Raw genomic sequence first — 23741 nt, forward strand, 5'->3', positions numbered from 1 at the left:
ATGACTATCCTCTCAGATAGAACGAACGCCTCGACTGTAGCCAACTATGCGGTCTCTACCTGCCTTTGAAAATCACCTCGGATATTAAATTTTTGATACGAGAAAGACCATGAGCGCCAGCTACAAAAATGCGCTTATGGTTTACCTGAGATGACCAACATACCTTGTGGTCAGCTTAGCGTTCCTCTACCTTAAAAAATCGATAAGGTTGTGTACGTTGCTATTCCTTCAGATGAATGACCTATTTCGGATTTTGGAATTTTACCCTATCACTGTACTGTTTTGTGAGATAGGAATGGAAACAGAATCAGAGTTAACGCTCCATACTGTAATTAAGCTGCAGAACGACAGCAACGCGGTTCCAATAACGTCGTACCATGCTGATAATTTAATTTTGTCGCAGGCTAGTATTTGACAGTAAGCGATTTATAAACTACACTACACTAAATCCTCTTTCGCTTTCATTTTTCTCCTGCTATCTATTTTGTTTATTCACACGAATATTGGAAAAGCTCTCCAAACTTTTTTCGTTCCTGTATACGATGCAATTATAATCTGCCACAGTTGTGGTCCGTAAAATTCTTATCTACACCACGCTATAAAAAGTTTTGGAATAGTCTTAAACACGAAATATTTATACAATTTCGAACTTACAGAGGTTTTATCTTGGTTACTGCTCGATTAATGACGCACGTATTTGGGAATAATGTTTCCTCAGGGTTTGCACTCGATATTCGGTTATATATTATGCAACGTGGTAAGACTGTAATTATGATGCATAACAACGTATGCAACGTGGTAAGACTGTAATTATGATGCATAACAACGTATGCAACTGCCTAAGTTTCCCCTATTACATTGCGTGAATTAAAAATTCTGAGTTCTAAACATTGTGGAAATACATGTAGTCCATATTGGTGCCAAAACGTTAAACCTAAAGAGTGCAATAATTCTAGGATGGGATGTTCGTGTGTTTTATCACCGTTGAGGTACGTAACGTGCACAGATTCAGGAAATGTATCAATGTCTGAATCTCTTGCAGCTTTTCTACAAGGAAAACCCATCATAGTCTTCTTAGGCCAGGGGCGTGGAGTTATACATTTGTAGTTATGAACATTATATTATTACATTAAAATTACACTTTGACAATGGAGTGTGGACTATTGGTTCTGTGAGCATTCGTTCTTTAGCCTTATTTTTAATGCTGTTTCTGCTGTCATCAGATAACTTTAGATTGTTAATGAGGTTGCTGAACTTTTCGGCGAATTTTCAAATTTGCGGAGATTCGAGTTGATTGGGCCATATGATTTTGCATGTACTTAATTCGTTGTCAGTTGATTCCTGCAGTTGTTCTCTTTGGATTTTACTTTTGTAAACTTTACTGAAGGCAGTATATTTTTAGTCAATTTATAACATTTCTGGCAAGAATTAGGTTGGTTGTTTCTGGGCTTCTTGGCGCATCGACTACTCTGGTCATAGCACGACGAATTCTTATGGTCTTACATATGATCTTTATAGTCTGCATTTATGTTTGTACAAGTTTATGTTGAAGGGCCGATTTACACGTTGTGTAGGCTTAAACAAGGGATAACTCATAGGGTTGTTGTTGTAATGTAAGGTTTTAGGGGCATCGGTGACTAAGGCTATATTGCTCCTTGTATATTGTAAGTTGTGTGCGTTCTATAGTCAATTTTCTGTTTGCTGGGCGAAAAACTCGAGTTTCCGTCGCTAATTCAGCCACGTTGTGAAAACGCCCATAAAAATTCCTCACCTCATTGACGGGACTCGAACTCAAGTCTTTTCCACCCGGTGTGGGTGAGGATGGAGATTCTACCAACTGTGCTACCCACGAGGGCTAACTCATAGGCAAAACTATACTAAATACACTTGAGATCGGCTGACTATACTCCGATGTATTTATGTATTTGGTACAAAGCATATATTTCAGTGATAAACGCAAATTCACCTGTATGCAGAAATACTGCACAAATAAGAATTAATAAATATATATGACTATTTACACGTTTTACAGAACATAACTGAACAATGTAGAATAAAAAGAAAAAAGAAAATTTTAGCGCAGCAAGAGTAAATTTCCTGAAAGAATTTTTGGGAACAAAAATATTAATCGTGTGAAGGCTAATTAGTTTAATACGATGAAATATCGGAATCATAGAAAAATAATTCGTTCTAATAAGAAGCAAAGAGAACGTGTGCTGAAGACGAGAATTTGAACGAGGAACGGGCCATGAAATAAGAGACAGAATCTATACACTAATATAGAATCTATATAACCAGAATAATCAGAATCTAATATATAACTAATATATTAATATAATCTAATATTCTAATATAATAATCTAATATATAATAGAATCTATATAACCAGAATGTATAATCTATAACTGTGGACTAAATTATAAACAAAACTGCAAAACTGAAGACTACGTCGTAAACTACGAGGAATTAAATGAAACCAATTGTACAGAGCGTTGTAATCTCTGAGATAGGACTGTACGTGTTTCGTTAAATAAATTTTGCCTGAATATTCGACTAAGTTCGAAAGATATTTCTGGAAAGGAGACCAAATAATGGCACAATAGTCAACCAACGAGTAAAATTAGCTGCAAAAATGAAAAAGTGGGGGGGAGGGGAGGGAACAATGGTACAGTATTTATATAAGTAGATGGATCAAGAACACATCACATAGTAATATCAAGATCTATGAACTGATCAACAACTCCCATTGCATCCTTGGCGACATTCATAAGTACTAAAAATTTAAGCCGATGCCTTAGGAAAAACCAACCTAGCTCGCACTTACTTGTATTAAAAGACATCATTTTCATCGAGCCAATATCACATGAACTAGAGAGAAGACTATAAAATACGAACATCGGAGTTTGAATCGATAACCTTGTAAACTTTAAGGGCATCAGATTGAAGAAACCTCAAAAACTCCTCCAGTCTCCGCAAGGATTCGCGATCGGTAATTCAACACAAGTGATAAACCCACTAAAAGTCACGGAGGAAACAGAGTTAGGAAATATTTTAACCATTTGATATAAGATGAGATTAGAAATCTTTAAGTAATCAGAAATCTTTATTGCAATAATAATGATGGTAATACAATTCGATACATTGCAATACTGTCCTTCACGGCCACCAGGCCAGGGATTATACTAACAAAACAACTCAGGAATATTTTAAAACCAATAGTGTATTTGCCCCATACTAACGCATGGTCTAATTAGCTCGAGTGTTCCAAAAATTTCCATCAAAGAATTCCTAGCCGTAAACTTAGTTCCTCATTCACAGTGCCGAGCTAATTTCAATGACAACCTTCAAATCAAACCACCAAATTCTAAATAAACAAAACTAACACTACTCTCCTGACCAGAGGCGCAACCAGAAATTCATAGGGGGTTGAGGAGTTTCAGACTCGTATTATGAGGTATACATACATAAAAACCAACTCCTATTTTAATTTAGAAAACTGAGTACAGTTTCCTTTTATTTTTGATAATATCTTAAAATAGACATTAATAAAACTCCACTTAAAATATATGAATAAAGTGTGCAAACGCACCCTTTAAACCCCCCCCCCCCCGTTGCGCTACTGCTCCTGATCCAACCCAACTCACAGACAACCGATGCACCTGATATCAACAAAATCCTCACCTCCAATAAAAGACGGAGACTACCAGCTTTTAAGAATTCATCTCAGATAACATGACTTCGAAGTCGGCTTTACACATGATTCTATAATTTTTTTTTCAAATCATGTAAACCCTGTCCCTAACTAGCCTGCCATTACCAATACTAAAATGGAATTTATTTGTTATTCATTTGAGCTGGTTTATAAAGTGTGTCTACCAACTGAACCCATTCACATCCGACAAGATCTGAAGGGTGGTGCATCATAAATAAATAAGACCTCGATGTTTGCGATATTCTTGTTCAATTACTTTTCTTTCTTATTGTTCCTATAAATGTAACTGACTAAGATCCGGTTCACATTCCTTGAGGCGAAAAAAACAATAAATATCATAAAAAAAATAAAAAAAAAAACAGAAAAAAGAAGGAATATATTTTCCTGCTGATTAGAAAATTTGATTTCTGTGCACGTGAGTGAGCGTATTGGTTAAGTAATGCTTTGCAAGTCACGATTTTGAAAGAGAAGGGAGGGGTTCGAAATTTTCCAGTTCACCGAATTACAGGTCAATTAATTTTTTTTTTTAATCTCATTTCCCGAATGGATATTTCCAATGGGTACCAATAGACCGATCACTTCGTAGCTTAATTTTGTACAAAAGTTCTTACTATCCTCACAGGATTGCAATAATCTTACAAATATTCACCATAATCGATTCACTAAACTAATACACACAAGCGAACGAAAGTAATGGTTTTGTGGATTATACAGCTTTGTCAGCAATTGGCCAATACACACAGTACCTTCTACCATTGTATTATATAAATAGTTATTTGTCCTTCAGAACTGCTTATTACCTGCATAAGTAACCCCTTTCCCCTTTTGCCTTCCCGAGGCGGTTTTAGCTGTCAGTGGAATGTCGCTACACTAACATACGATTATAAACCTGTTCACATTGCTCCTTCTACAGTTATCAAGACAACAGGACGTGAAGCAGGCATCTAAGGAAAAGAAACAGAAGATAGAAAAAGAGAAAAAAGTAGCAGAAGCAAAAACCGAGAAACGTTTAACGTAGTTTGATTTTCCCCATTCATTTCCCATGATTGCAACAAAAACGAGCCTTGAAATGCGTTATGAGTTTGTGATTTCGAGATCCGATCGACAAGTAAGATGACTTCTTGTACAAACCCTCCATATAGCCTCTGTTTGCAAACTTCTCTAATCCTATGTGGCTGTCTCGGGGGATAAATGCAAAATATATTTATTTATTATTTACAACTGTAAAAATAAGGCTCCTTCAAAGCATGTGCAAATTTATGCCAGGATTCCACTCATTTTTGAGAGGCCTCCGTGGTTCGATACCTATTCGCAATGGTTAGAATTCAAATCCTGTCAACGAGCGGTGGAACTTAAGGTCAGAATTCAAATTCTGTTAATGAGCAGCGAAACGTTAGATTTTTCAAAGCAGTACTGGCTCTGTCAGTCTTGGATATCTCTACCTGTATGGATAGCCTGAATGGATGTGGATGTAAATATATATTGTAAACCCCTGGCACCACCATGTCGTGACAAGATTAATTGTACGTAGCTCATACTGCAATTAGAGATTCTATTCTGTAGTTTTTCCTAGAACTTATCCCGTCGCTCAGTCTCTTAATTCTGTAAACAAACCAGTCAGCCATGGAACACAAGCAATTTACAGATAAACGTACTCTAAAGCCTCATCTTAGAAAGAACCCCTGACAGTCCTGTTTTATAATGATCTGTAATATTTTTGCTGTCTTCAAAACTTACAAAGATTTAAAAAAAGGTGCTAACATTCATGAATTTGCTTATTTGCAAAATATAGATAGAATAAAGCCTACATGCAGTGAAAGAAAACTCTGAGGCAAATTTTCTCCACGAGTTGGCTGATATTGTACTACAAAAGTCATTACTCCAAAGTGAAGTTTTGTCTTTCTTTGGATCTTTATCTTCACAGATTTTTACCACGGATCACTTTACGGCTGTCGCAGTAAAGTGATCCGTGGGCTGCTGGTTTGATTCGCACATTGCGGGTTCAGTTTTACAAGACATTAAATACTTTATGCTTCATTATTAACATTAATCGCTGTAGTTGCAAGCTTCACTTTCCCTATGTAATTATTGTCCGGCGTATACAAATAAAATTCAGGTTTGTTACTGATTAACAAAACAGGTATATGGATGGTGGAGTTCTTTCATGAAGAAATGCAAAATATCATTGAATAGCTGACCAGAAAAATAAAAAAATTTCAATATTGCAAATTTGTTCGGTTTTAGTTTCGAAATATGGCAGTTGATTTTTAAAATAGTTAGCGTTAAAAATGCGGTGAACATATTCATTCTCTCTCTCTCTCTCTCTCTCTCTCTCTCTCACTCACACACACACACACACAAGGATGTTTTAGTATTAGTATTAAAATGACATAATGTTGCAAGTAAGCGAACTTATTCTGCATCTGCAAAAAAGAAAAAGGAAAAGAAAAAAAAAACTCTTATTATTCCCATCGTCAAAAAGTGCCTGTCTATCCAATTCAATTCCTTGAATTTTGCCAAACTCTCCGCCAGCATCCCATAACACGCTGCCCGAAGGTAGTAAACTTCATAACGCCTAGTCTACTGTTAACTTTCTAATATTTTATAGTTGTGCCCTCTGGTTCTTGTCTCCCTCACCAATAGTGAGAATATTCCTCCCTTGGATCCTTGGTGAAAACTAGGTCAAGGATACTTGAACCCCTTGTGCTTTCTCTAACGTGTTAATATCAATTGATATATACTTTTAAATACTGTATTAATAACTCATATTTATATACTTTTATTAATCTATATACCTTTTAAATTAATTAAAAACTCAGAAACCACAGGTGGTAACGCAAAACAGTTTATTAAACAATAAAAATATAGTTTTAAATCTGACCACAGGGGGTCTAATCGATTTATTCACTTCAATAAAAAAATTTGCTTTTGCGTTCGTTCTAAAAGGAATGACTCTAGTATCGGAGAATTCGAGTGTTTGTTCGTATCGGTCGTATTCTTAATCGTCAAGATAAAAAGCTAGAAGCTGTAGCCCTAACTTAAGTAACCAAGTTCAGTCAAATTAGTTTTAAAATGCTGCCTAAAGATACAGCACTTTTAATTAAATTTTATTAAAAGACTGGTAACGTTATTACAACCGTTAGAGCGTATCAGAGACAGAAAAATAGCTCAAGTGGATAACTATTAAGCTTTTGCAGGATCCAGAACAGTTATTTAACATCCTATGGCCAGATTGAGCCATAGGATGTTAAACTTTCATCTTGAGGGATCGTGATAGACTCAAATGGTCTAATTTGGACTAAAGAAACCCCTCATGTGCACGCCAAGGAATCACTCTACCTATCAAAGGTTACATTTTTGTGTAGATTTACGGAACACGCTATTAATGGGCCTGTTTTCTTTGAACCCATTTGAAACCATTAACAGTTAGCATTAGCAGAGGCATATATACAGTATTAGCCAAAAAAAAAAAAAAAAAAAAAAATCCCCATTTCACCCTTCCATTCGATCCAAAAGTTTGCCCGGTTCTTCCTTGAATTTATTTAAGCTATCAACTTCCACAACGACAGATGGATGTTTGTTCCAGCAATCAACCATCCGCCGGATAAAGGCAAATTTCCGCACATTTATTCTACAACAATTTTAATTCATGCCCCCTCAGGTGCGTAATCTGAGCAAGAGGAAGAATCCCATCAGCACTGAACTTGCTCAAACCATTCAAGGTTATTATTACACCTCAATCAGATCACCTCGAAGGTGCCTAGTCTCCAGACGCTGCAATTTGCAGAACTTAAGCTTTTCTTGGTAAGATCAACATTTTGTTCCCCTCACTAACCTCGTTGCCGTTCTCTGTACTCGTTCCAGCAGCTCTACAGCCTTCCTAAAATGAGGCCTCCAGGCCTGTATGCAGTACTCAAGGTGTAGCCCGACCATTGCCTTATACAAGGCAATCATAAAATTATAAAATTATATAAAATTCCTATATATCATTGACAAGACCCCCATGAGCTGCTCTGGAAGTCCGCCTGCATTGCTGAGAAAACTTCGTATCTGAAGTTCAGGGAATTCTGAAACAAGCACAATTAACGGCACACAATATCCTAGCCTATGCGCACAAAAATAATCCCAAGATTTAACGAATGGTTTACACGGAAGCATAATTTTTTATGCAAGTTGGTTCTATACCCCTTACCGACAAAAGAGAGATCAGTCACTATTTTCCACATCCTTGGCCAACAGGATCGCCGACCTAACTCCGGCAAACTTTTTGTTGTGGGGATATCTGAAACACCGTGTTTACAGAGAATTTCCTTTCAACTCTTTCAGGAAGGGCGTAATCCATCGAGTGGTAGTAAACATTCGATCATAGTAAGCATATGAAGATAGCCGTGTAGAACACAATGGCCCATCTCGATTGCTAATTAGAAAATAATGGAGAACTGGAGATTTCACCATCAATAAAAAATTTTGAAAATTTTGCTTTTCTGTAATTATTCTAAATTAATCACTGCACACCTCATAGTGGCCAGACTTCTAACTTTTTTATTATTTAAAAAATCTGACATATACTGATTGCAATGCAAAAAAACGTTTTTCGGAATGACCTACAGTTTTTAAGTTAATTTTTAAACGTAGGAAGGGACTTTATAACCACAATATACGTATAAATTTTTTTCCCTATGTTCTTTCCTCAGCATTTCATTTTTCTTATGACTTGTGTTTACTTTTACCGGTAAACTTTATTTTATTTCTGACATAATTGTAACTCCCATTCGGGTGCAAAAGAGAAGACTCATTAAATGATACCTATAAACAATTTAGTTGGATAATGCTCGACATAGACGCATCACGAGTATATCGCAGTATATGAAACATAAGAGTAGAACAATATGGCCCTTTAGTTGAAAACGCAGCGCAAGAAGCTATAAAAAAGTTATCTATAATATACAGTGTTATGATTCTCGTGGACTGCGTAATGGCAGAATTATTGAGAATTATCTGTGTACCGAGCCATGATTACAGCTTGGGGCCTAGGCTAATCATGTGACAATAATACAACATAAAAACCACACTGCTTCTGAAAGCGCGATATAATCCGTTAAAACAACGCCTTTCGAAAAGACTGGTGAGAGCTATAACTTCTTTTATTGGTCCAGCGGGAAGGAGTAAAAGAACAGAAATGCATGCTAAAGCAGAATTTCATAGCACAGAATCCTATACCACAGTCATTTTCCACCCTGATTCTTGTTTAGATATTTACCACTGATCCAGATGTATACGTTCTAATGCTCGGTAACAAATAAGGAGTTTCCAAATTAAAAAAAAAAACTTAAAAATATTTAAAATAAAACAACTTAAAAACATTGTTTAGTAAAAGTACAAATACCTCACTAACAGTAAGTTTGCTCATTTCCTATAACAATATGGACTTTTTTTTATAAATAAACCAATTCAATTAATAAAATTGTTTGTCAGTGATAAACAGAAACTGAAATTAGACAGTCTGTACAGGATATCGATTGAGAGACTCAATGTGAAAATTTGATTTGATGTTTTTGTATACGTTGTAATCCTCTTAAGTCACTGTGAAGGGGTACGAGGTACGTTCAAGTTATAAGGCCTCTAAATTTATTTCTCACAAAATAATCGAAGTATATGCGCGGGATTGCTTTAACTCTAACTGCCAATTAGTTCTGGATGTTTTCAGAAAATGGCAACACAATGCAGTATGTAACATTGATTGCAGCGCCGTAAACAGTATATTATGTTTATAATACTTAAAATGGCGTCCTTCACTCATCAAGAAGGCACACACAAAAAGACAATCGTGTCAACTTACGTGAAGAAATGCTCACTCGAGATGCTGCAGTGAATGGATCTTTCTTTTCCTCCATTGTCAAGATGGATGAGACATCGGTTTTCCTCTTCAACTCAGAAACGAAACGTCAGTCTGCCCAGTGGAAGAAGCAACTGATTGACCACCGCCCAAAAAAAGTTTAGTGTTGCTTCAAAATGCAGAGAAAATTATGGTTTCTGTTTTCTGGGATATTGATGGAATAATCCTTACACATTGTGTACCCAAGGGCACTACAGTGACAGGAAACTCATATGAAGAAGTTGTGAAGAAAAGTTCCTCCCAGCACTTCAGAAAAAACGTCCACACTGACTGAACCAGATCCCTTTCTATCATCAGGACAACTCTTTACCCCGTCGTTCTGGAAATATGCAAAATCTTTTTAAAGAAAACAACACTGAGGTTATCCCACATCCTCCATACTCTCCTGACCTTGCACCTAGTGATTTTTTCATTGTTCCCAACGATGAAGGATGCTCTTCGTGGCAGAAGAATTGCTAGCCGAAAAGCAGCTGCTTCTGCCATTTTTGGCCGAACATACCTCCAAAAAAAGCTTTGCAGCGGCCTTTTCACAGCTTGGAAGAACAGGTGTGAAAAAAACGAGTGCAGCTATGCGTGGAGACTATGCTAAAAAAAGTGAATCAAGTGTCACCTCTGTAACTTGTGTACTTTATGAGAAATAAATTTGGAGACCTTATAACTTGAACGCACTCCGTATTGCAACATTTTAAAAGGTTTAAAAAAACCAGATATTCTATACGATTAGTCTTGGAACTACACTACTAAAAATAAATAGCACTTTCGCTATTGAGAAGTATTAGTGTCATCTTCTTATGGTAAGATGCTATTATCCAGACAGCTGTTTATATCAACAATATTTGATGGTATTGCTATCAGATGGTGGGAAGATACAAATCAGTATAGACTTTGAAGAATAAACTTTAATTTCAAACAGCTTAAAATTTATTAAGATTCGAATTGTAATCTGATTATTCTGAGATGGCTGACGATAGAAGACCGCAATTACTCCCTTCCCTAACGAAGGAATCGTTTTTAACTATCAGTCAAGCCGGTGATTATTTACATAGAATAACGTATTTGTTATTTTATTTAGTGAAGTTTGAGTTGCTGAAAATGTAATAAAAGAGATTTGTTTACTTGATGCAAAATAAAAGAGCTTTGTTTACTTGATACAAAATAAAAGAGCTTTCTTACCTTGAGGCGAATTTTTCCGAAAATCTAAAGATATTTATTCTAGTACCCACGTGCAAAACAGCTACCTTTGTACTGGGCACTGCATTCCGAAATAATTTATATAGGTGACATACATGCCACTGAGAATCCTTTACTATTTCAAGTGTCTATAAAGAGTAGGGGAGGAGGAGGCGTTAGCTGTGAACAAAGGACATTCCACATTGGCTAAAGTTCTAATCGAGAGATGAATTTTTTACGTTTGCCTATAGTATACAGTTCCACTTTCTAAACAATGGCTTGTTCTTGAGATTAATTTTCACTTCTCATGCTCTTCCTGCCTACTCCCAAGTCGCAGTCGTTCAATAAGACGGAAGCTCTCACCCAACTCCCTTAGGATTCCTCTAGTGCAAAGTCTGCATCACAGAATTGCCTCCCTCCGGATATTGCAGAGATGCACGCTCACTGTAAATATCTCGTTGATACGGGGACAGAAAGTTGAACAGAAAACTCATCCGTCAGAACCTGACATCACGTAGCTTAGCCAGAGATGGGAATGAATAACTCGAGAGTTCTCTACTGGCTCTTCATACTTTATATTGTCATATTTCTGTTGAAAATGCCAGAATTCTTCAACATAAAATATTTTGAGCGTGTAGCTTTGCTTTTATTATTTCGTAGACATATCTCTACCATCATTTCTAAAGAATAAAAAGCACATGTTTTTGAATTTTTCTTGAAGGAATGCCTAATATCCCTCAAATGGATGAACATTAAGCGACGAAATTTTAATATACTGTAATAGAAACTTTTCAATTATTATTATAAGTGCTATAAGCTGATGTTCAGAAGATATTCCGAAATTCAGGAGTGACATTCGTTTCTCACACGAAATGCAAAATTCTATTAAATTATAGTTTTCTCCAAATTTAGACCATTATTTCAATAATAATAATTATTATTATTATTAATATTATGAGGGTGAAGTGGGGGGGAGCGAGGCTTCTGATCAAAAACTGCAGAAGGAATCTTCCCTGAATGAGATCAAAATAAAAAGCGGACGTTCAGTCAGCATGGTGTGAAATGACTTATAGCAAGGATAAGCTGAAAACAGGAGTATATTATAGGCCAAACGGCTCTGAGGAGTAATTTAAATGTGCAAAAAGCGCGACTGTTTCATTGTGGGTGAATTCAACCTACCTCTTATAGACTGGAATAGGTGGACCGGAAATACAATATGTATATGGAAACATCTTTTTGAGCAACATGGATGATTGCTACTTATCTCAGCACGTTCAAGAGTTCTAAGGAGCCTAAGTATATCAAAAACTTGACAGTTGGGGGGGGGGAGGAACCTACAGAAGGGAGTGACCACGTTACCGTAAAATGGATTGTATGTAAAGAAGCTATGTAGTCAAAAGTAAAGCCGAGAAATTCAATTTCAAGAGAGGACTATACCGAAATGGGATATTTCTTGGGCTCGATTAACTGGAGCGACTATTGTATGGTGTCGGATACAAATATACTATGGGAAATGTTCAAGGAATTTATCCTCGAAGCCGCATACATACGAAATATTGGTCAAATTCCATAAATGTAAGATGCCAAAATGGATGAAAGGTGAGGCTTAGAGTTTGAATTAGCAAAATAAGGAAGGATATGACAATTACAGACAATTACGTGATTCCCATTCGTATGAGTATTATAAGAGAATGTGTAACAAAGTTACTGATGGGATAAGATGGCAGAAAGCTGATTTTAATAATGAACCAGCAAAGAGAATTAAGAGCGAGAATAAGGAGTTTTCATGGGTGAATACGAGAAAGAAAAGAATAAACTCAATAGATTCCTTAATTGGTTGCAATGGATGGTCCGTAGAAAGCCCAGCACAAATGACAGATGAGTTGAACGGATACTTCTCGTCGATATTTACAGTCGAAAGCAAGTTCGAAACTCTGGGGAATGTTAAGGTATCAGAATGCTGTAAAATACAGTAAGTGATACAGTGATCTCATATAAGCGTCTGTTAAATGAACTACTGAGATTAAAGGAAGGAAACTCTAAGGGAAGATGGTATATATTCAGTTGTAATTAAAAAGCTGTACATGAGTGTATCAAATCGTGAGAATGTTGATGCGAGCGTTGCTGAACGCCGAAATATTCCCTTGGACTGAAGAAATGCTAATGTCTTCCCAATCCACAACGGTGGTGCTAAAGAGGAGGTGTGTAACTACAGGCCAATCAGTTTGATGTTTGTGGTAGGAAGAAGCATGGAGTCATAGGAAAGAACATGGATTAAGGATGCCATTCAGGACCACCTCAACAAGAATGGAATCTTGAACAGGTCCCAGCATGGGTTCGTTAAGGGGAGGCCTCATTGGTCATGCCTGGCCAATCCGGTAAATTACTATGATGCAGTCACTGAACAGTTGGATGCACTTAACAACTTTGACATCATATATCTAAACTTCAGTAAATCAATCTCATATCTAGACTTCAGTAAATCAATCTCATATCTAGACTTCAGTAAATCAATCTCATATCTAGACTTCAGTAAATCAATCACATATATATCTAGACTTTAGTAAATCTTTCGATACGGCCCCTCATGGAAGGCTGCTATATAAATTGGAAGAAGTTGGAATTACTGGTAAGATCCTACGATGGACTGCAAGCCGACTAAAATATAGGAGACAGAAGCAGAAGGTTGTCATAAGGTTGTCAGGGTGGATCAGCGTAACCAGTGGCTTCCCTCAGGGACTGGTGTCGAGTCGCCTCCTATTTTCATAAATGATATTTACGAGAGTATTCAAGGTAAGCTGTCAAAGTTTTTTGATGATCTGATGGTTTTTGGTGGATCCATCTGTTTGATCCTCCGCTTTTCTATACTTTCCTTTCCCTACCATCCCATACTATTCCTACTGTATCCAAGTTTCCTTTCATTCACTAAATTTGATCTATGCTGAGGTTTTACCCAGGTATGGATCAGCAAGATGATAGTAGATTCTGGCCGCCTCCACGTGGCGGGGATGGGGGATGGATGTGAAACGCGGTGACCAGATATTGCCGCTTCCCCACCTGCTAAGAGCCAGTAACAAATGGCCGGTTTCGGCGTAAGCTTCAACATAAGTACAATACAGTACAATACAATAGCGGCTAATGGGGGAACCCTGGAGTCCGCCACAACAACACATGAAAATCCCTGCATATCACCCCCCCCCTTCCGATGATCTGATGGTGGCAAGGATGGTTAATAATCCGAGTCAGGCCGTGTTGCTTCAAAAAAGACTTGGATCGGTTACATATATGGTTTGAAAAATGACAACTAATGTTTAATCCTTCTGAATGTAAGTCTATGCATTTGGGGAACAGAAACCCTAGAATCACATATAAGCTAAGGAGAGAAGAGCTAAAAGTGATCCAAGACAAAAAAGACTTAAGTGTTATTATTCAGTTCGTGATGAAAATTTCCATACAATGTAAGTAGGAAGCTAGGAAAGAACACGGAGTCCTGTCTGTGATTTATAAGTCCTTTGTTAATAGGGAGAAGGATTTCATCGTACCTCTTTACGGAGATTGGACAGAATTTGAAATATTGTATTCAGGTCTGGAGACCGCACCTATAAATGATGAATGAAAAGCAATGCACATAAGAGAAATGATTTAGAGGATGCGGAGTACAGAGTTTGGCAACTAGACATCAAGGGAAGATCTGATTTAAGCATAAAGGCACTGAAGGGATTGAATAAAATGAATGAAAAGGTTTGTCCTCCTTCGTGGGTGAGATATTAACCAGGGAACATAAATATAAAATCTCAGGGATAAACAGAAGATAGGATCTCTTCCTTGCACCATATGGCTAATACCAATATTAATACTAATACTATTCCTTTTGAAATTATTACATCTCCGAACAACAGGGATAGCTGAGCCATAGATGCACGCGAAGTACGATTTGTTGAACTATCACATGGCATTTCCTTCTGTTGTGCAAGTCTCTATAGTGGCTTACATAGACTTGCTGCTATGCTCTCCCTAACCTGTGTCAAACGTTCTTCAGTCACAACAATCGATGCGCGAACACGACTCACAACGTTCGCATTCTCAAACTCCCTGAACATTTTTACAAACTCTAATTTGAGATTTACAATTCCACAACTCCTGTAGCTTTAATTAACGACCAGTGATATAATGCAGCATATTATACATATTTTGATACAGTTTATTGTAGGGTTTAGGAGCATCAGCAAGTTAGGCCATATTGCACCGTATATAATGTCTGTAAATTGCGTGTGTTCTGTGGCCGATTTGCTGTTTGCTGGACGAAAATCCCGAGTTTCCATGGAAAAAAAAAATATGCTACCCTCGCCTGAGACCAACTAACTCAGCCACACTGTGAAAAAGATACATAAAACTCGTTGCATAATTGACGGGATTCGAATTCAGGTCTTTTCCACCCGGTGTGGGGAGGATAGCGATTCTCCCAACTGTGCTACCCACGAAGGCTCTATATTTTGACAATAATTTATCCCCTCCATCTCTTTCCTCATAGAAGAGAAATTACCTCATTATTTTTAGTAGTGCAGTAATCGTTTTATGAAATAACACAAAGGTTTTCATGATATAATTGTTCTAGTTTAAGCAAGTCCAGTTTTCCATGGTTAAAATGAATCGACTCACTTAATTTCGGTAATATAACGCATTCGGAGAAAAAAGTACTTCTGCTGCAAATGGCGTTGAAAAGTTGCAAAGAATTACTATCAGGTGATCTAAGTGTAAGTAACCAGATACTTAAAGCGTTTCTTTCTTTCCTTTAGGTTACCCCAACAAAAGTTCCACTAAGTGATCCATTAGATGAACACTCCAGATGGAGAAAATAAATGGAGCTAAGGCAGCTGTCGTGATACACTCAGCCACATTGTCCTTGAAGAGCCAAACCTCGAAGCGTACTACAAGAGATGTATCAATGTCTTCGTTACTTGCTTACTTCTCTAATAAAAGCATCACAATCACTTGTGGCACTGTCAGCCAGTACGTGCAAGTGTCTAGTTCGAGAAAAGGAATGTTCCGTAGTGCCTTTTTTAATCTCTCTCTCTCTCTCTCTCTCTCTCTCTCTCTCTTTATTTCGGTAGCCGTAAACTAAAATATTTCTTTTTTTTTTTTTTTCACTCTCTCTCTCTTTTTTTTTTTTTTTTTTTTTGTTCTGATTATTTTTTTCCTTCCTGCTTCGCATCTTTAACGCTTAGTTGGTACAAGAATGTTCCCAAACAAAAGCCAGCTTTACTAATTCAGCGTTATCCATTAAGTGTTCGAGCGTCACTAGAAAATCTATCAAAGTATTAACTAATTTGATAGTTCTTGCGTCGTTTATTGTGACAGGAGAACTGTGATTCGTTATTATTGAGTTAGTGGCTTCCTCTGAGAATCAAGAATCGATATTTATTCTTCATTATCCGTCCTTAATTGAAGTTCTAGCGCGAATCTCGCTCAATGAAAGGTCCTAATGTAATAATAATTAAATTACAGGGGAATGCGTGAAAAGATATTAGATACCAGTAAGAGATCTCTTCTTTCTTTTACTTTCCTGTCCTCACCCCTTCTCTCAAAGGTTGTGAGGTCGAATTCTTCGCATTCATCTGTAATTTATTAGTTAAAACAGTCTGAGATATAATAATAGAAGATGTGTCTGTATTCGTACTGAATCCTGTTCGAATTCTGTTTAATTAAGAAATTCATGTAGTTAAGTGGCAGAAGTGTGACAGGAAACGAATGAGTCTGGGTACGAATTAGAACAATGGACCACTGAATATGAATTATAAAAGTAGGGATAAGCGAAATGGTGAAATTAAAAAAATAATAATGAAACTACAGTATTTTAGCATTATTTACTGTATTATATTCAGCGCAAAACGACTACTATTGTTATTAATAGGAGTACACAGTACATATTCCTAGTTCACAAAACGCTTCCTAGTCAATTTAACAAATATACGTGGTCTCAATTCTAATCTCAATGATATCCATTTCCACTTGCAGTCTGCCAAACCCCATGTACTTTTTCTGACAGAATCTCAGTTATCGGTTGATTCAACTACTGCTCATCTCAGTTGCCCAAATTATTCGCTGTATAATTCCTTTCGCCTCAAAGGTGGTGCTTGTGCATATGTCCGTTTCGATATTCCCTGTAAGAGACTTGGTAATTTGGAATGTCCTGTTTTCGATCTTCTCTGGCTTAAAATCTCTCTACCTCATTCTGTAAAATTCATCTGTTGTCTCTACCGTTCTCCCAACGCCATTAATCACTTGGAGCTCTTTGACTTCCTCTCTTTGCAACTTGACTGTCATTCTCGAGTCCAACTTTAACAGTGAGGTAATTTTTCTTGGTGATTTTAATGTTCACAACTCCAGCTAGCTATCGTTCTATAGTCACACAGACCCAGCTGGTCGAGATGCTGAGACTTTCGCAATTACTAATGACCTCGCACAGATTGTTCATTTACCTACCAGAATACCGGACAATCCTAACCATACAGCCAACACGCTTGATCTTTTTCTCACAAACAACCCTCCTAAGTACACGGTCGAAGTGAGTGGTCCTTTAGGCACCTCAGATCAAAACTTGGTGATTGTCTCTTCTCCAATGGAACCTTTATCTCATGGCTATTTCCAACCTCGCATTATTTGGCATTACAAGAATGCAAAATGGGATGACCAGCGAGATTTCTTTTCTTCTTTTCCTTGGTTAGATTACTGTTTCAAAACTTCTGATGTCAACGTTTGCTCAGATCGTGTCAGTGAAATTATTCTTGCAGGAATGGAATCCTTTATTCCACACTCCACTTTAAAATCTCGTCCTTGATCTAAGCCTTGGTTTTCCAATATATGTGTTTGGCTGTTCAAGAGAAGAACGTTGCATATCGTAATTGGCTTGTTTACAATTGTTCAGTTTCATTTTCTGCCTCCACCAAGGCTCGCAACAATTGTAAAGCAGTTATTAATCAGTCCGAACTAGATTTTGAACAGGCTAAGAGTAGAAAACCTGCTTCTTGCCCTAATGGAAGCCGAGCATTCTGGTCTCTGGCCAAAGCTATTGGCCGCAACTTTTGCCCATCTCTGCTCCCACCTCTGTCAAAACCAGATAGTTCTGTTGTCACTTCAGCCAAGGATAAAGCCGACCTGCTAGCATCCCAATTTTCTTCCAGCTCATGTATTAATGATCTTGGTAAAACACCTCCGACCATTCCCAACACGCTCCATTCGATGCCTCTTGTGGTCTTCCGTCAAAAGGATGTCAGAAGGATTTTGACGAATCTCGATGCTAAGCAAGCTCCAGGTCCTGATGGTATTTCTCCACTTATTTCCAAAACCTGTGTGCTCCTGTTCTTTGCCGCCTTTTTTCACTTTCTTATTCCAAAGGTGTTTTTCCTTCTGCTTGGGTATTTGCTCATATCCAGCCAGTTCCTAAAAGGGTGACAAATCTCTCCCATCCAATTATCGTCCCATTGCAATTACTTCTACTCTTTCTAAAGTAATGGAGAAATCAATTAACCGCCAACTCTTAAACTAGCTAGAAACCTTCCGTCTGATCAACTATCAGACATCCAATGTCGATCCACTGGTGATATTCTGGCTTATGTTACCGATTTATGGACAAATTCAATGGAAAATTTCGGTGAAACACAAGCAGTTGCTCTTGACATCTCGAAGGCTTTGGATCGTGTTTGGCGCAAAGGTCTTCTAAACAAGCTCTCTGTCTTCTAACTTCTCCACTAATACTGGTGTACCCCAAGGTTCAGTTCTTTCCCCCACTCTTTCTTCTTTTGTATTAATGACCTTCTTCCGTTGACTGGAAATCCTATCCATAGTTTTGCCGATGATAGCACATTGCATTCCACTTTCCATTTTGAGAAACCTTGTCCTGCTCAATCAACTTCAACTTCTCGAAAATCTGCTACCAATTCCTTAAATGCCAATCTTCAGGTAATTCTCCAGTGGGGCAAAGACAACTTAGTTGATTTCAACCCTTCTAAAACTCAGTCTTGTCTTATATCTCGCAAAAAGGATTCTTCTGCTCCTATGCTTATCTTTAGTGACACTCCGATTTCTAGGCAAAATGATATATCTCTTTTGGGGATTACCCTGACTTCTAATCTCTCTTGGCACAAGCACATTACTTCCTCTGCATGTAAAAAACTTGGTTTTCTCTTTGGCTCTCGGCGTTACTTTTCTTCCAAACAGCTGTTCACTCTGTACAAATCGAAAATCCGCCCTACCTTGGAATATTGTTCCCACATCTGGGCAATGCCCCCAAAACCTCTCTCAGGCTTCTAGATTCCATTTCAGAAGAGAGCAGTTAGGTTAATTAATGACCCATCTCTAACAAAGTCTCTCCACTCTGTCTCTTAGACGTTCTGTTTCTGCTACATGCCTTTTCTGTAGATACTTCCATGGGCATTGTTCTGAATTGGCGTCTAAAATTTCTGCTCTCTCTTTCAAAACAGTCCGAACACGTGCCGCCACCAGCCAACATCCACTTACTGTCCAACTTCAAACTCACAGAACAAACTTTTCATCTTCCTCGTTTATTCATTCAACTGCCGTTTTCTTGAACAACCTTCCTTCGTACGTATTTCCTGAAAATTACAGTCTACAGAAGTTCAAGTCCAATGTCAACAAATATCTTCTTTCGTCTTCTCAACCTCTAACCCAAGCACGGTACTAAGTACTATAGGTTTTAATACCTCTCGTGTTCGGGTTTTCATAAAAAAAATATATATATTAGTGGTACATAGTTGTTTATACTGGTACACTGGAAATTATTTCACTAAAATGGATATTATACGCAATATATTATATATTCCCCACTTTAGTAAAACATTCAGTCATTATCTTGGCTAAATCTTCTTGCACGATCACCATCTGTAAAAATTGTTGTTAAAACCAAAGGCATTGTAGGACATGGTAGTTTTTAATGATCTTTCAGCCGTCTCAAAAAATAAAATATTTCTGACTATTTTAAAAGCATTTTAATTAATTTATTTACTTTTAATTAATTCATTAAATAAAATAATTTATTTACATGGGCATTTGCTACTTCTGGATCGTATGTGGCCCCTGCAGTTCAGTAAGCTACACCTCTGCTCAATGAATAGGGAAAATACTGTGATCCAGATTCAAAGTACCTGTTTTTCGATTAATTATTTTCACAAGACTGATTTTTTTTTAAACTGAATTAACTCTTTGATTACAGTTACAACTAATTTCCGGAGCTGCCACCGATAAGTTTCCTGTTTCGAAAGTGATAACGAGAAAACTATTCTACAACTGAAAAATCACTGTTCAGGCTCAATTGACACATTTCATGGCACTTTATTACACCTCTTATGCATTTATTTATTTGCTGAAATTAAATTAACGATAAATTCGGAAAGAATTCGTCACCTCTGATAGAATGTGAAACGAAATTTCTAAAAAAAAAAAAAGTAAGGTCACTCAATCGATAACTGAAAGGTATCAGAGAATATTTCACATTTCTAGGCAGTTAGACAAGCAAGTGACATTTCAATTACAAAAATATTCACGAACCAGATCTTAAACTGCACTTGAAAGTTAGTGCAAAACTGTTAGCTGCCTTCTAACATATCTGAGGTAAGAGTGTAGCCTGAGAATGCAAATTCCTTCTATTTAGTGAAATGATAGAACGTTGCAATATTAAAGTTCAGAAGAGTTATCCGGTATGCAATTTATTCGCCATTTAGAGCACTGCTAGTAAGAAGTTTCGTAATTAAACCCCATTATTCAGAAGTGGAAACTGAAGTTGGTGAATTCCATAACGCGATTGGGCGCTGGCTAAGTATGACGAGAATGTGGTCCTACTAATGATATTTCTTACCAAGACCTTTATTATGTATGTGTAGGAGATTTTTCTGAACATAATATACAGTGTGTGTGTATATATATATATATATATACACACACACATACACACACACACTTTTGTATACTAACTTTTGTACATTATCTTATCCTATGCGTTTTCTATAGATCATCTAGGTATATATCTTAATATGATTATCTTACTATAATCTTCTCCAATAATATTATAAAAATAGGATATACAACACATTATGGACGTAGTGCATCCATTGCCACCGCAAGTATAAATAGTTTATTAATGTCAGTGTATTAATAATTACCTTCCATACTACTCATTTAATATATATATATATATATATATATATATATGGCATTTGTTTCAAAAACTATTTTATATTTATACAAATATACCTGCAGAAATACATATATATATTTGTACAGGCATATTATATATTATATTAGTATATTTTAAATTATGAATACTGTGTATCGTAACGTCGTCGGTAGACTCCGAACCAATTTTTGATAACAGGAAGGCGGTATTTCCGTCCATTTCTCCTTCAACACAGAGGTCAGTTAAGCTATTGATTGCGGGTGTTTTGGCCCGTAATCAGTAGTTGGAGAAGCTTACGTTTCAGTTCATCCAAAAGGTGTTTAATGGGATTGAGGTCAGGGCTCCGAGAAGGCTAATGAAGCTTTTGTACATCCATGTCTTCAAACCAAATCACTACAAAAGTTGTGCAATATGACATGGTACATTGTCATGCTGAAACAGAAAATACTCCTCCCCAATAGTACCTCCGCCAAACTTCACAGTTAGGACGAGACATTCTGTCATAAACATTCTGCCATCAGATCGGAAAAACCGCCAACTTTCCAAAGACCAGTTACGATGAGTTGTAACAGGCAAATCGGCGTTGTTCATTGTGTGCTGAGTATGCACGTTTTTTTTTTTTTTCCCCTCTTTTGTAAAATCCGATGCTATGTAGCTCCTACATCGTCCTTGTACTAATATCAATTCCTATGATCTCCCTGAACTCCTGATTGGCAGTATTCGATGAAGATTGACGGAATTAAAGTATCATTCTTCTGAGCATCCTCCGATGTCTTTCCATCAGTTTGTGTTGTCTACCTGAACGTTTTCGGCACCAAGACGTTTTCATTCAGTAATTATATTAGCAACCGTTGATCTAGGGTACTATCACGAAAAGATTGACTGCTAATACTGACATCCTATGATGACTTCCTCGCTGAAAGTCGTTAAGCTGAACACCTCGACCCAGGTACTGCAAAAATGTTGATCTATTAAGCTCTAGAGAAATCAGCGAAAGGGTTTTTTATACCTATTCCGACAAGTGTATGGAGGAATAGGTATAAATAACTATAATAATAGGTGGTTATTTTTCATAAATCTCACGTGTATTTGGATAGTTTTTGGAAATATATTGCATACTATATAGGATGGACAAGAAATCATGAGTTATGGTTATTTATTTTGAAAAAACCTCGCCAGACAATTTCGTTGGGAAATTTTATTTTGTTGCTAATCACTGCACGAACTTCGTGTGCAAATTCCATACAAATTTATCTTCCTTCCGGGCATGGACATATTTCGGCGTACAGGGCTTGGATCGATCCAATGCGCTCTAAGAACTTTCTTATTAAAGTTCTGAATATTATCATTTCACTGGAGAGCCTCAAAATCGACTTTGTTGACTTCTCAGAACGGCTTCCCGTAGATTATGGACTATTGGCTTTATTTTTACTTGTTCTGAGTCTATATTTTGGAATCACCTATCAACAAGTAACATCTACCCTTATTTTCAGTCTTTTGTGGGGGGGGGGAGTAGCACAACGTTTGGAAAAGGTCTGTGTTCGAATCCAGTCAATGAGCAGAGGAACTTATGCGCCTTTTTTCACTCCGTGAAACGAAGTGGGGGGGGGGGACCATGCTATCCTCGCCTGAAATGGACTAACTGTCGGTCTCAGGCGAGGATAGCAAGGTGTCCCCTACCCTGGAAACTCGAGTTTTTCGTCCAGCAAAAAAGGCAAACTGATCACAGAATACACGCAATTATGGACATAATACGTGGATAGATGCGATAATTCATGGGCGGCTCTAATATGACAGTCCTTTAATTTTTATCCATATTATCAAAAGCTTTATTGTTCTGTAAACTGTGGAACTTGAGATTGCTAAAGGAATTTTCTAGACGCCAATTCCCTCTGTACAACTTTTACACGTTTATGTTTTGCATATAACTTCATTATTTTTATAATCTTTTCTCAAAAGATAAAAACGATCTTCGCGTTCAGTAGGCCAGGAACACACAATTGCATACGACTTCAACTTTATTCGATTATTAAAATAAACCCAACTTCTGCTGGCGTTCACAAATTAACCGGGTTTTTTTTTTTTGTTTCTCTGTGGCAGACAGTTTCATTAGCATTCTATATTTATCCCTTGTTCCATGCTGCCCTGTATGAAGAGCTGCAAACAAAAACCAGTAGTTTTTATTTGATTTTGTTGCACATCAAATAAAGAAAAGATATTACAATTTTCTTGCTGGTACTGGCATGACTAGTAATAGTACGTGTGTCTATTTACCCAATACCTCAGCAGTACATGCTCTGTTGAACGACTAACATTTGTTCGTCTTACCACGATTTCATCAAATTCATGGGATCGTTCGATGAAATGCTATAAATGGATGATATCATCTTCACCTCCAGGTATATTTCTACATAACACATATTTTTGCCGATAAATCTTGCTTGAGGCTGAAGCATCTGTTCCTAACATCTCAGTAGTGAAACGGTTTCTGTATAACTACGTTTTATTTTTTTATAGTCAACCACTCGATTCCTGAACCGTCAAATCTTATCTCTCAGAAATAGATAATTTTAAAAGGTCCATTCCAGTCACTGCGGAATGGTTTACCTGCAGAGGTTAACCCAATTTAAATTTAAAAAAATGAGTTAATAAGTATCTGAATTTAAAAATCCAGTGATCTCATCTTCAGGTATTATTGATCACAGCGAAAGGGTTATGAAAGCCATTAATAGGAATGCTAATGAACCACCTCTTGCATGATAATTAATCTTGCA

General features: G+C 37.1%; 1 protein-coding gene across 3 annotated transcripts in view; it reads right to left on the reverse strand.

Annotated features, from left to right (window-relative positions):
• Window positions 1–23741, reverse strand: part of LOC150088785 (SLIT-ROBO Rho GTPase-activating protein 1-like) — a 431497-nt gene that overhangs the window by 215060 nt on the left and 192696 nt on the right. Inside the window, exon 1 of one of the 3 annotated variants that reach the window (XM_090369651.1) lies at window positions 2825–2925. The exons of the other annotated variants lie outside the window; for them this stretch is intronic. Within the exon in view, the coding sequence (XP_090225777.1) occupies window positions 2825–2897 (73 nt within the window). The 5' untranslated portion in view covers window positions 2898–2925. Of the gene's footprint in view, window positions 1–2824; window positions 2926–23741 lie in introns of those variants that run through there. 3 annotated transcript variants of the gene reach the window in all.

Source organism: Mastigoproctus giganteus, chromosome 3 (genome assembly GCF_048544385.1).
Source record: "Mastigoproctus giganteus isolate SK-2022 chromosome 3, ASM4854438v1, whole genome shotgun sequence".
NCBI lineage: Eukaryota > Metazoa > Arthropoda > Arachnida > Uropygi > Thelyphonidae > Mastigoproctus > Mastigoproctus giganteus.